Below are 14,303 nucleotides of genomic sequence, written 5' to 3' on the forward strand. Positions count from 1 at the left end.
TTTGAGCGCTAAGCAGCACACCAGAAGATGTTCTCATTCCAATTTGAAATAGAAAGAAGTTACAGAAATTTACATACCCGAGGTTGCAGAAATGCCTTTGCTCAGAAAGAACGGTGAAAAGCAGGTACGAATTTCTTATAAGTCTATAAAATCAATGGAGTAGTGAGCGTTTCAAGAAGATACTTTTAAAAATTCAAAAGTTTTCAAGAAAAAACCTGAGTTGGTGGGGAAAGAGATTTTTGTAGAAATAATAAAGATATACTACTAGAGCTCCTGGACAGCTATGCCTAAATATGTGCGATCTCTGAACTGATACGGTTAATATATCTATTCGGAATTGTAATCACTTCCAGAAACAATAACAGCAGGAAATACAGATTCAAGTGATTTTGAGAAAAAAATTACATTTCTTGTGAGATTAAAAAAAGTGAGTTCGGCTAAGAAATGAGTCAAAGAAATACTTTCCTGTTGACGAATGAGGTTAGCTTCGTGGTTGATGCGATGATGCGAATTCGCAGAACGTTACTCCATCGTTAGCTAGACTTAATGGGTGTGGCACAGAAACGGCGGATATACTGCTCGACTGTGATGATGAGGATAAGTCGACACCTTCGGAAATGAGGAACTGCTCAACGTCAAGCCAATTATGACCACCAGCAATTTCATTAAATTCTGTTGGTAGTTGCAAGAATTCATCCTTCACGCCATCTGAAAAATCAAAAGATTTGAACAATTCAAGTTCCTTATTCTGGAATTCAACATTAACAAATAATACAGGCTTCAAAGAATTCATCTAGAGATGGTCTGGTCTCTTGTACATTGTATTATCCGGCAGTACTATCCAATTCTTTATATTCGAAAAATTAACAGCGTCTTTAGTATCAATAAAATCAATTGTGGTTCTCTAGTAAATATAAACCTAACTCAATTATCAAATAAACAAAGTAAATTACCTGAAAGTGGTTGGTCGTGTAAAATATCAGCACCTTCTCCATCAGGAACATTGAAATTTGCCAACATATCATTTATCTCCCTACCATCAAAACTAAATTCTAGATCTTTAGCAAATGAAGCCAAATATACATCTGATTCATTTCCACTGGAAGCCGAACCCACTGCAAAGAAAGCATTTAAATTAGGTATTCCATGGATATAATGAGAAAAGAAAAACCAAAATGAATCATAAAAACACTAATGATGTCTAACAATAGATTTGAATCCATCATTCTGGAAAATCATCATATTTCAAAAACTGAATTCCAGTTCGCTGAAAAACTCACTTTCAAGTTCGCAGAAATCACCCACACCAACAGAATTTAATCGATCTGTTCCAATATCCTGAGACTGATAATGTGAATGTTGAATATTCATACGAATATCGCCGTCATATTGCTGCATGGGCTGCTGCTGGACGTAACATATTGGTGTTTGTTGTTTCCAAGACTGATGAGTCTTTTCTCGTGCTAATCCCTCCTCGGCCTTTTTCTTCTTCCTCAGTTCATAATGATGAACACACAATTCTGAAAAATCGAATTATTACGTGCAAATAAAGTAAAGATGTAAATTTATGGACGGCTTATCTAATCACTCCTATATTTCCTCAATTAATAATTTTCAGTTACAATAATAACATAACATACTCAATGTCTTCGGTGCATCAACACAAAGAACGGGTTGTGAGCAACACGGCTCAGCACAATAACTGAATAACTTCTGATTTAAATTATAAGAAATGTGTTGCGCGCAGTGATTAGAGAATGGAAGGCAGTTATTCATGCATTGAACGGGGGATGAACCACCTTTCAGAATCGTTATAGTACATCTAAAAAAAGAAAAAAGTATCTAAAAAAAGTTTAGCCGCTTATTACAGGGAAGAAAAAATCACAAAATTATTCCGACAAAACTATTTCTCTTTCACGTTGGAATTTAAAAATCTGTAAAAATTTTTGAAAGGACATTCTGTGTCAAACATTAAAAAAAGAAGAAAATAGATTTTGATAAATAATTACAGATACATGTTCTTTGCTTAAAAAAAAAAAATTAAAAATTGGCTCAACAATATCATATTACACTCAAAGCTGTTTGGGATATAAAAAATAATTATAACTATTAGTTCGTGATTACAGAAATCAAAATTTTCATTTCGATTATACAAGAAAAGATAGAACTTTTTTTGATTCAATACAGCGCTCGGAGCAGTCCCATAATTGGATGCACGATCGGCTAGTGCAGCACCGACACTATTCGGGTACTGTTTGCAAGCATGCATTATCGGAGCATTCGTAACTGCTTCTTTCATTAATGCATTCTTGTCTAATCTTCAAAAATAAAGAAAAATACGAATTGTAGACCGAAATAATCCAAGCAGCAAATAAAATAGAAAAACAAAAAATTAGATAAACAAATCAGTAATAGCGATTTCCTTATTTACTGATGCACAATGCAATAAGAATTTTTGTGCTTATGTTAAAATATGTTAAAAACTACACTAAATCCCTCTACATTATTTATAGCTCTCTTTTACAAAAAATTTTGATGATACCTGATCTGTTTTTTGACTAAATAGACCTGCAGTGCTCCCTGAGGCGCAGGATCCGATACAGCATTACAGGCCATTTCTGACCATCTGAGATCAAGATAATCATTTTCTTCGTCTTCATCATCTGATGGCTCAAGTCCTATAAAACTTTCACTAACTAGGTAAAAACTTTTGTTTTTAACCTTCCAGAGAGTTTTTCTTCCTCATCGAAAACCTTTTGGAAACATGTGAATAGAATTCTGCTAAGGTTTTTTAAACAACCGCTTGTTTAAAAATACATAAGCAAACTAACCGCGAGGAAAAAGATCAGTACGATCGAAATCCTGATCTTCTAAAACTCTGCACATTTGATCAACTTGAGGTATTTTCCGATAAATTCCCGTCATTTTCATTCGCCTGCGCTTCTGCTTCAGCTGTATAACTTTCGGCTGAAGCAAAAGTTTTCAAATTAACAAGTTTATCCTGAGAGATTTCTATTTCCACGAAAAAAATTACTTAATTTCTGTGTGCAGTAATAAAAACACATTCCAAGTGACCAGTAATGAAAATACACATTTGATTTCTTTCTGTTTTGTTTTCTGACATTTGATTACCACTTTGACCTTCTTCATCTATTCTAAGGATTCTCTAGCTTCGGCTGCGATTTAACCGGGTTTTATAAAATTAGCCCATAAAATGATAAGTTTATAACATCATATTTTTAAAGAGGGAAATCAAAATTTAACCTTTTGGGGCACATCACTTTTTTCCTGTTTGATGATTAATTTAATTTTATCATCTTCAGGTGTCTTATAAAAACGTGGAGGTTCCTGATGAGAAGTTAGACGAGGAGCTGCAGAGGGCAATAAATTACGGGATTCGGGAACTAATAGTGACGGTGGAATAACACTTTTTGGAAAACTTGATCGTATCGGAGCACTCGATAATGATGATACAACGCTTTGCCCTGCTGTTGTTGGTGCCTGTAAATGATTTAAAATACGATATTTTTAATAAAATTTCATGAAATTCTGATTCTAATAAGTGGGAGGTTTTTTAAAATCATTATCGAAGCGCAATTGTGGCTGTTAGTACCGCAAACTGTGCCTGTTACATGCTTAACAAAGACTAACATACTTCTCATTTGTCCACTCCGAAACTATCATAATAATCATAATCATCAATTTCCTACTAGTTATTTCTCTTTTAAATCTGAATAAACCTGAAGAAGCTTAGCAGCGAGCTGCGGATGTTGCTTGCTGAGATTCGCTGTTACACGCTGTTTCACAACTGTTGTTTGGGCGCATGGAATTTGTACACCATCACTCGTTTTAATAACAGCTGGAGTGACAACTTGAGAAGTCGTACGTGAATACAACTGAGGTAGATTTCGACGAACCTGGAAACTTACTTAAATATCATTCTAGTTCTATGTAAAATACTGAAAAACAAATATTATTCAAAGTATTACGCAATATTATACTACGACTACTAAAATATTATGCGATGGCTATAACGCTTCACTTACGCTTCTAATTATCGTATTTGAGAAAAAAAAGATTTAGCTAGAACTAAATGGGCTAACATTGGACTAAGATTTGATGCAAACAAATTACATAGTTAATGAAGGAAATTAGAAATGGAATCAATAAATGCTAAATTAACTCAATTCAATTATTTCTTCCTGATTGAACTTAAAATCTGCAATTATTGCATACCACCTGACTAGTTGTTGCTTGCACAGGACATTCATATGTTGATCGCACTCCGCCATAAGACGATGTAATGGGAAGAGGCATAATAGTTTTATGTACAGGTAATTTCGGTAGCCCAGTATATTCATCTTCAATTGAAACATTATTATCATAAGCTGCTGTCGCTTCATTCCTTGATTCTGTTGCCACGGTAACGATACCTGCCTCCATGGGTAAAGTATTGGCTACTGATGTTTTCGAAAAGTGATACACAGTACGTTTGCTGGTAAGTGAATCAACAGCTACCACAGCACTGTTCATAACATTATTGTAGACAATACCATCATTCCTTATACAACTTTGTTCCATTGAGCGAGATGTACCTTTAATAAATTTGAAAAGTGAGCGAAGGAAGAGGAACATCCATTTCCTAAATGAAATTGTTGTAGTGCTTTCAAATGGATCATCATCTTCAGCAAATAGTTCATCACTCATATCGCTGGCTTGTCACATGACAGAATACATCGACACTATAATACTCATTCTTATTTCCGCTTCAAAACAGGAAAAGAAACGTAGAAAATTCAGCAGTGGTATTGTATTTACATACTCAAAATTCCAAAACAAAATAGCACATACAATTCAAATCTTCGTATGTATCCACTAATGCTGGTGACAGTGCAACTTCAATACTCGACTTCCCGGTAATTGCAGACCGATTCCAAACATTGTTGCTACAGGAAGAAGTAAGTTCTTTGCTCTCGACAATGACTGCTCCTGTTTTAGCTTTTTTCTTCCTTGGTTCCATTAATCCATTCATGATTAAATGAGTACTGCAGTAAATTGTTCCTTTGTCTTTCCGTACCGCATTCGTGCAAAGCAAATTGGTATCTCGTTTGCCTGAAAATCATTTTTTGATTAAAATTATAATCCTAAATAAAAATCGTTTAATGAGTTTGAAGTGATTTATTCCACTTTTGGCATACAATAAAAAACGCACTTTTCGGCTTACGTTGATGTTGACATTGTATGTAAGGTGCTTCTGGATCAAGGAGTATATGACGAATGCAGTATCGATAATTTACAATGGCTCGCTGTCGACACTGTAACTGATCTACGGAATAAAATATAATGAAAAAAATTTGCTTTTTTACAAAATCCATTGAAGTCCTTAAAATGTTTTCAGTAAAAAAATGGATATACCTGTCCCTTTTCCGGATCAATTTGTTCACAAAGATGAGATGCTGTGGTTGACTTCTCCTTTCGTCTTTTAGTCAGCAGAGGTGAAAATGCAGTAGCATCTATTTCAGCTGATGAAGTTGACGCACATGGTGTAAGGTAGATGTTATCCGGTGCAGTAGTAGCCATCAAATTGGTCAGTTCTTCTTTCACTAATGTCGAAGCAATTCCTGAATCAAAGAATATGATGGTAAAATTGAGTGCGAAAAAAGGGCTTGAAATAATTCTTATGTGTTAAGTAACTAGGACGTTCCGTTCTGACAAGAACATTACTTACTTTAAGATTATCATTTCAGCTCTTTATGTCTCGCATAAACAAACAAAAGTCAATACAGTAAGGAGGAAAACAAGAGACTATGCACACATATAATTTTATCAATCTACAGCTGCAGATGATGCATTCTCTTTAGTTAAATAATATTTGTGTTGCATGATAACATTCACAGTATGGTTTTACGGTTTTTTATTTTGTATTAAATCTTTGAATTATAGTGTAAAGTTAAGTGAAAAAATATATATTAATAATTTTAAAAATAGAGGGAGATTTTAAAAATCAACAAAATTTGTAATGCATATGATAAAATTGAAGCCCTATAAGATTTTTACACTCAGCAGTACTACCCTTTATAATGTCAAAATCAATCTCGAGCTACAATTACATACTAGCCTGAATAAACAAAGTGTTTACTAACTGTTTTGCTCTTCCGACGAAGCAGGAGGTGTATCGTCTGGAGATTTTATGTAACTGTTCATGATGCCATGTGGTAATTTTGTCTGTAATTCGAGTTGTATAGGTGAGCAAGCGGTATCGCAGAATGGACTTGCATCCACGGTCGAACTGCATACTTCATTTACTTGCTCACATAATTCATTTCTACCCTGAAAATCACCAAAAAATGATTAAATCAGAATTTTAGACAAACATCGGGCGGCACGAGTATCACGATGATTCTTACCGAGATATAGCTGAGTATTTCAATCGGTTGCTTTTATTTGATTAAACACTCTCGAACTATCATTTACCGATGAAGTCGATTAACTTCATCTGACTCTATTTGTCCAGTATGAAGAAGAGTGAATTACTGCCTTTTGGGGAATAAGATTCTAAGAAATATATTTCACTATACAGCAATACCATCGTCAATTTCACTACGACTTAGTCTTACAGGATATAAGCGTATCTAAATGCATAAAATGAATACCACTGAATCCGTGTAAGCACATAAGAACTAACAAAACATAATGTCTTGTTAAGTTTTATACGTCAATTGCACGGATACACCTAAAAGATCAGTTAGGATAGAGTAAAAATATAAGCCGAAGTAAGAGTTTAGAAAGACGCTCTTATATGAACAAAGAAAAATTTTTCGAACCTGTAAGAGCGACATATAAGAGGATACTTAACACTTTTCACCGTAAGGCTTCAAAATATTTGGAGGAGGGGGATTAACAAGCTATTCCTTCAAAAAACGGAAAAAGAAAGAAATAAAAATTAAGGTGTTAGTTTAACAGAAGAGCAACTGAAAGGTGGACACTACAACAAGCAAAAGAGTAAATACACTAAACCATTAGTAAACTGCGTTAACCATTTAATAAGTGAAATATCGAATTCGTGCATAAGGCGGGCCAAAATGCTCACCAAAAGTGCAGTACTGCTCTCGACCGAGCTATCGCAAATAGGTGAATCTTTGGTACTATTAGGAGATTCCATAACTGTAAATGAGGATACTGAGTGATATGGCTGAGCAATAGCTGTTGCAGATGTACGTGGAATGTGTGGTATCAGTGAACTGCCCACTTCATCGTTTTCCACCGGTATAACCGACGATGAAAGATGAGTGGAAACAGCTTCCTCTACGACCTTGGAGAAATTTGTTGCAGCGGCCAACGTTTTCTGATCAATTTTCAGATCCAACTTCATGCTTACACCACGAAAGCTAACACTTGCTGGAACAACAGTATAACCTGAAAATTGACAATGCCTGAATATAATGTAATGAATTTTTTTCTTTTTTTTAAACTAGAAATTTTGATGAAAAATTTTTTTCTACTTTAAAAATAAAATTGCAGTTTAAAAATTTTCAATCGAATCCAACAAAATGTTCGTCACAAATGTTTTCCTAAATTTTTTTTTTCCTGAGCTTCCCAGTTTTTTTTGTTAAAATTTAACAGTCGCCAACTCTTCAAATTCCACGATCCATAAAAAAAAGAGATGAAAGAAAACTAGCTTGTAATAAAATTACTTTAATTGAACATATCCAACATATATATTCATTTCACTTAACAAATATATCAATAAAGCTAGTAGTTGAATTTTTGTCAGATTTACCAAGCAATGGAATTTCATACCAAATAACAAGCGGAAAGAAAAAAAAAAAACATTCAAAACAATTAATCAATGCTCTCAATACTTCCTAAACAAACGAAAGACATATGAATAAAGCAACTTTTAGACAACAATTATCGCTATTTGCTCGCTTATCAAACAAACATAACCACTCTGAAATGAAATAAACTCCAAAACGGAAAATTTAACAAAGAAGGAAAAAAATTAAAGCAAGAAAAAAAGAGAGCCATAACTAATTAAATTAATAATAGAGTCATAAATCTGACACAAAAATTTTACCCTTCTCATCTTTCTGTACGCCTTCTGCAGACGCATGATAACTCTCCACGTGATGATCATGCGATTGTTGCTCTTGTTGTTGTTGTTGCGGTTGTTGTAACAGCTGCTGCTGCTGCTGTGGTAGTTGCTGTTGTTGCTGCAGTAGCTGCTGTTGTTGTTGCTTACAAGAGATATCAGAAATAATAGTTGCTTGATCACTCATTACCAATCAACCGGACGAGTGACTAGTTAAAAAAAAAAAAAAAGAAATAATATGCTGCGAAACAGCTAAAAATGCATCATCCACTGGATGAATACTTTTTCAAAGATGCGTCATCCCTGAAAATAGATGCAATCAATATAATCTGATGAAACAACTTACATATTTATTTTGAACTGGATAGGAACTAGTTGAGTTCCATTGTCAAAATCGCTTCAATCATCCGATATGTCAGATTGAAAATATTTGAAACATCAGACTATTCAATGGAGTATACCTTACGATCAAATAGATTCCAGACTACGTGACCTTTTATAGAAAAAGCTATGGAGTAATTAGTTAATCTTAATCAAATAACATATATTTGTAGGCATTTAATCATAATTAACTGGAGCGGATTAAAGCATGCAGAGGTAATCGATTATTTAGCAGACAAAGAGTTTAACTGGAAGCATTATACGTGACAGCTAGCATCAACTGATAGATATCACTAAAAATCGAAGTTTCCATAGAATGACATCACATCACGCATTCTCTATAAAGAAGAAAAAGAGAAAAAAAAATCTCTTTAAACAGTAAAATGAAATAAATAAATATCATTATTGGTGTCACTGACTGAGTGTAATAGGCATATGATCAAATATATCTGTAATGAATTCATATTTTGGCTTCCAAAAACATATAGTGAAATTAAGAAACAAACAAATGAATAAATAAATAAGACTTGACACAAAATCTACATGTACCATCAAAAATCGACACCCTCATAATAAAATTCTTGTGAAATTTAACGCCAATAATAATGAAGGTAATGATAAAAACAATAACAACACTAATTAGGTAGTAATAATCACAAATAATAATAATAATAGTAATAAGTCATTCACAATTATTTTGAATCGTTTACCTAACAGTGATTACTTAGTTAAATACTCTGTAACTATAGCTAACAATAACCTTACCGTTAGCATGGTGATGAACCAAAAAAAAGGAAAAAACGACACCAACTCGAGAATCAATAAATGCTATTTGCCAGTCAGGTGTATCTGGCATTTAGCCAAGTTGAACCATTCCTCCACTACGGTATCATCGATTACGGTACTGTTTTGTTGTTGCAGCTCTGTAGCATGCATATTCATCCTAATTGGTTCTCGTTGCGTACCCCTCGGTAGCACGGTAGCACGGTGTCACGTGGGTGGGATTTGTCAACTTGTCTAAGTGACGGTAATTGATAATTATGAAAGATTCTTTATTCTTTAATTAATGCTACTAGGTTGATAAAAAGTAAATCATTTCAATAAAAAGATCATTTGATAAAACATAGATTAGATCAGTTTGATAAAATGCGAATCATTTCAATGAAAAGTAGATCATTTTAATAAAAATGGATCACTCTGATAAAAGAAAAATAGATCATTTTGATAAAAAGTGAATCATTTCGGTGAAAATTAGATCATTTGGATAAAAAATGGATTATTTTAATGAGAAGTGGATCGTTTACGTAAACATAAACCATGTTGCTGAAAGGTATTCATTTCATAACGAATGGTCTCATCGTACGTTTTAGATGGCGTGATTTCCATCATTTCATTACTTAATGTTATTTGACATTTATGTATTATATATCTGTATAAACATATTGCGTTAAATTACGAATTACAAAATTTTTAAGATATTGTTTTGAAAAAAGTCGGGAAAAAAAAGAGGTAAAAATTATTCCAGTAATAGTTTCCTCTATATAATCTAACTGGATTCTTATAATGAAAAAAAGAAAAGAAAGGAAGGAGGAGGAAAGGTACCCGTAATTGACATTTATTTTTATCCCAATGATTTTCGTATCGGCAATATTACACTTTTATTTTATTTATGTCAAGATGATGAGATTTTTAAGATTGTTTACAACACCAATAATGGACAATGATTATCTTATGGTCATTCCTTCTAATTAATCCTTTTACTATTTTCTTTTTTCCCTATCTTTTCTTCACTGTCATATTCATACTCCTTCATTTCTTATTTGTCATCTTTCGTCAGATTTACTTCTCCTATAAAAATTAAAATACTACACACTCGCTCTCTCATTTACTGTATCCATCATTATTTCATCTAATATTTTTAAATATTATTAGTTTCTAACATTTCCTCATTAACTAATTTTTCTCCTAAAAAAAAGTTGACAGGGAGTAATTTAAAACCTGTTTTTTTTTTTTTTTAATTATATTTTCTGTTAGTTTATGTATAGTAATATTTTCAGAAAAAATTGTTGATGAATATTGGCCAAAATAAAATGCTTCATTTTTATATATCTCACTAAATTAGCCTAATAAATAGTCTGCTTTTCTCATGCCGACTAATTAACATATGAACAAATGTTGTATCTTTTTTTTCATAATGCAATTGTTCTTACAAACGATAATTTAATTAGCCAAGGAAAGAATGTTAGTGGGATAGAATAAAAAAGGGAAAAAATTAATAAAAAATAATTTCAAATGACTTACTGCAACTACTGACAAGCGAAATTTGTTTCCTATCATACAAAAGAAATAGTGAACTCTCGTCAATAATATTAATATGTCCATGTGCAAAATTAACATTTGCACTAATGACGATAATAATAATAATAATAGTGGTAGCAACAGCAGTGATAATGACAATTAATAATAAAAGCAATAATGGTAATAATAAAATAATAATAATAGCAATAATAATAATTGTTATTAATATTATTATTATAGCGATAATAATAATGATAATAACAAACAATAAAAGATTATTACAATAATAATGACAGTAGTGATAATGATAATCGATGTGACTGACCTTTTAAATTTTGGCGCAAACAATTTGATGAGCGAATTTTTATAGAAGGGGATATATCGAAGATAATAAATAATGAAGTAATAATCAATTAATACTATAAATTAGGTGAAAATAATTTATGTGTTAGAAATTATTGAAAAAAAAAATTATTCTGTTATTGCTACCTATTTTTATTTTCTTGTAATCGATTTGCTACTTTATTAACGAATAGTTCAATAAATTACCATTTAATGGTTGATGACAAATGATATAATTGCAAATATGACCATTTCCAATATCAATTTTTAATGTGTTATGAATTATTTGCTCTTTCATAATTATTAATAAGTATTATCATTATTTATCATTTTTGCTTAAAAGTAAGCGTTAGGTAGGAAAGAGTGATACGGAAAATAAAAAATTTAAATGAGTGCAAGTTTTATTTTAAATTAAAACATTGATGGATCATTGTTAAAACTTTAAATAACTGATTTTAAAACATATCCGAAATAATATTTGTTACTTACTGCTGCTGTGGTTGTTGTTGTTGTTCTTATTGTTGTTGCAGTTATTGTTGCTATTGTTGTTGGTGTTGCTTCTGAATTATGAAGTATTCGATAATGTAAATTTTATACAATATTTAAAGAACATAACATTCAGTACGCAGTAACAGCATTTATCGATTGATCAATTTATTTTCTTATTTCAAAAATTCCGCACATTTTTTCGGTGCATATTTGCAGTCGAGTATATATATTTGATTGATAAAATACGTCTTATTAAGATTAAACAGATTGGAAACTTAACCGATAATAGTTAGTTTATCTTTTAGAACACAATATATTTCTGAAATAAATACATATCACTTTTTTTCTTTAAATTAAGATATTTTCAGATGCATACACATGGGTAATTGTTGGTTGTAAAAAGATGAAATTCATATCAGATAATTGCAGATTTTAAAATACCAAACATTTGGCAACTAATAATGAAAATTGAAAAAGGTATAATTATAGCAAAACGGCAAATTGCTTTGTCTGCTAAATGAAAGCAAAAAAAGAAAAAAATGCAGGCAAAAAGAAAAATCAAATGAAATTAATGTATGTTAAATTGAAAAGTTAGTAATAAGAAAAAATTTTAAAACTGTTTAAAGTTTTTAAACTATTATTTAGCATAATCAAAGATATGAGCATTTGTTGTAAACAATGACAGAAATGAATGATTTAATTTTAAAACAAAAATGAAAGATGGACTTATTCACTTCGTCTTCTATTAAAATTATTAATTTGAAAATTTTAACACAAGCAAATATTTCCTAAGCTTATGCAATGTTAATTTCATTCAATTTTCAAGTATTACTGGAAGGGAATGTTAAAATCTTTCTAAAGCAATCAAAGCTACCTAATGCTATTAAAATGTATGAGGAAATAAATAAATGAAGGCATATTTATTATGCATTAATATGGCAAACTTTGAAATTCATTTTAATTTATTTAACACCTGACTATATGCACATGCATGTATACATCAAATATCTTCCAGAAATTAATATTGAATTTAAGAAATAATTAAAAGAAACAAAAAGAGAAAAAAAAAATTGAACATAATTTACAAATAATTATTCTTTATAAACTATCAGCAACGATAATAATTATAAAAATTTCTTCATAATAATTAAAAAGTAACACTACGAAATTACTTTGCAATACATTTATTGAAGAGCTCTTTTTAAATTACTGCAAAATAAAGCAATAAACATACCCTTAAGGCATTTTTCAAAGTTTCTGCTTTAGCTATGTTTTGAGACGAAATTTGAAATGTCCTTATGGTAGCAAAGACAGCATTCGTTTCAAAATTTCGGCAAAATAGCATAACTGAAAAACAAGCTTAAAAATGTCTAAGGGCATTTGTTGATACACATGAAATAAGCCTTATTTTATCCCTTAAAAAAAAAAAAGGAAAAATTGAAAAAAAAAAAACTAATCTTTATGAAAAAAAACTTGGGCATTAAATGAATCTTAAATGAGTATAAAGATTACATTAGCCTTTAGGATTATAATTACATTCCGTCTAAATACACTAAAATGATGCTAGCAAAATTATACAATTATTTGTTTTAATTTATTTGAAGAACAAACTCCAAAATAATTTAAAAAAAAAAAAATAATTTCTCGCATGCATTATTTTCTTCTTTCTCTTACAACAAAAAAAAAAAAAAGGATGGCAAATTTATTGGATGAATTGAACTAATCAAATTGCACAATTACATAATATAAATAAATTAAAAAAAAAAATAAAGAGATTTTAATCTTTAATTAGTATACTGAATATTTATTTATTAATGTTATCATTTCTCTTTTTTGTTGTTATCGACAATAACAATGAAATATTTATTTATCGTAAAAATAGTAAAAAAAAAAAAAATAATAATAATAGAAAGCGAAAGAGAAAAAGAAAAAAGAAAAGAAGAAGCTATTAATAGTATTAATCAATACTAGTAAAAATAATTAATGAAAAAAACTTATTTAATTGTTTAAATGAATTTATTTTTTTTTTCGCACATTTGTAAGAAATTATATAAGTAATTAATTATTATTCTTCCACTTCCTTTTCATCATTTTAGATATTTTTTGTGTTTGTTTTTCGAAAATTTTAATTAAGATTGATTAATTTAAAATTTGGACATGTAAACAAGATGAGAAAAAAATAATATATTTGAATGATTTGTGAAAAATATTTTAATAATATGATAAATCCTAATGGATAACATTTTCTTTTCTCATTTTTCACTTTTTTTTTTTATTTCTAACAAAACTTTTGACATTTACCACTGTGTGATCAAATTCTTTTGGAAAATGTTTTAGGATAAAAGATGAAATGATAATATCAATGTATATTTCATTTCATTTTATTCTTTATCATTTCTCCTTCTTTTACCTTCTTTATCTCAAAAGAAAAAAAAAAAAAAACTTAAGCCAAAAAAGAGGTAAAGGATTTTAATTAAAAAAAAAATCATAAAAGCGATAATACTTATAAAATTCGTTTCCCATTCAAAAATAATTTCTGAATAATCTTTCATTCTAATTTATGATTTTTTTTTCTTTCTTCTTACCGCTGTAATTGGATTTTTTTTCTTCTAGCAAAATGATAAACATATTAACTACATACAATTTATCAAACCTTTCGAAAAAAAAAAAAAAAAAAACGAATAAAAGTTAGAAGAAAAGA

General features: G+C 30.3%; 2 protein-coding genes across 2 annotated transcripts; both read right to left on the minus strand.

Moving 5' to 3' along the window:
• Positions 1-481: 481 nt before the first annotated feature.
• On the minus strand, positions 482-8,279 carry Bm10727 (Uncharacterized protein; the record flags this gene model as incomplete). The annotated part of the gene is made up of 16 exons (XM_001902390.1): positions 482-708; positions 954-1,115; positions 1,281-1,520; positions 1,641-1,822; positions 2,169-2,318; positions 2,543-2,678; positions 2,832-2,967; positions 3,265-3,501; positions 3,741-3,917; positions 4,237-4,595; positions 4,852-5,112; positions 5,213-5,315; positions 5,416-5,621; positions 6,144-6,330; positions 7,091-7,416; positions 8,078-8,279. The coding sequence occupies 16 exons, from the start codon at positions 8,277-8,279 to the stop codon at positions 482-484; spliced, it is 3,291 nt and encodes a 1,096-aa protein (XP_001902425.1).
• A 3,373-nt stretch (positions 8,280-11,652) lies between these two features.
• Positions 11,653-12,947, minus strand: Bm625 (Uncharacterized protein; the record flags this gene model as incomplete). The annotated part of the gene is made up of 2 exons (XM_043076574.1): positions 11,653-11,673; positions 12,837-12,947. The coding sequence occupies 2 exons, from the start codon at positions 12,945-12,947 to the stop codon at positions 11,653-11,655; spliced, it is 132 nt and encodes a 43-aa protein (XP_042932508.1).
• Positions 12,948-14,303: the final 1,356 nt, after the last annotated feature.

Source organism: Brugia malayi (assembly GCF_000002995.4).
Source record: "Brugia malayi strain FR3 genome assembly, contig: Bm_v4_Chr1_scaffold_001, whole genome shotgun sequence".
In the NCBI taxonomy this organism is placed as follows: domain Eukaryota; kingdom Metazoa; phylum Nematoda; class Chromadorea; order Rhabditida; family Onchocercidae; genus Brugia; species Brugia malayi.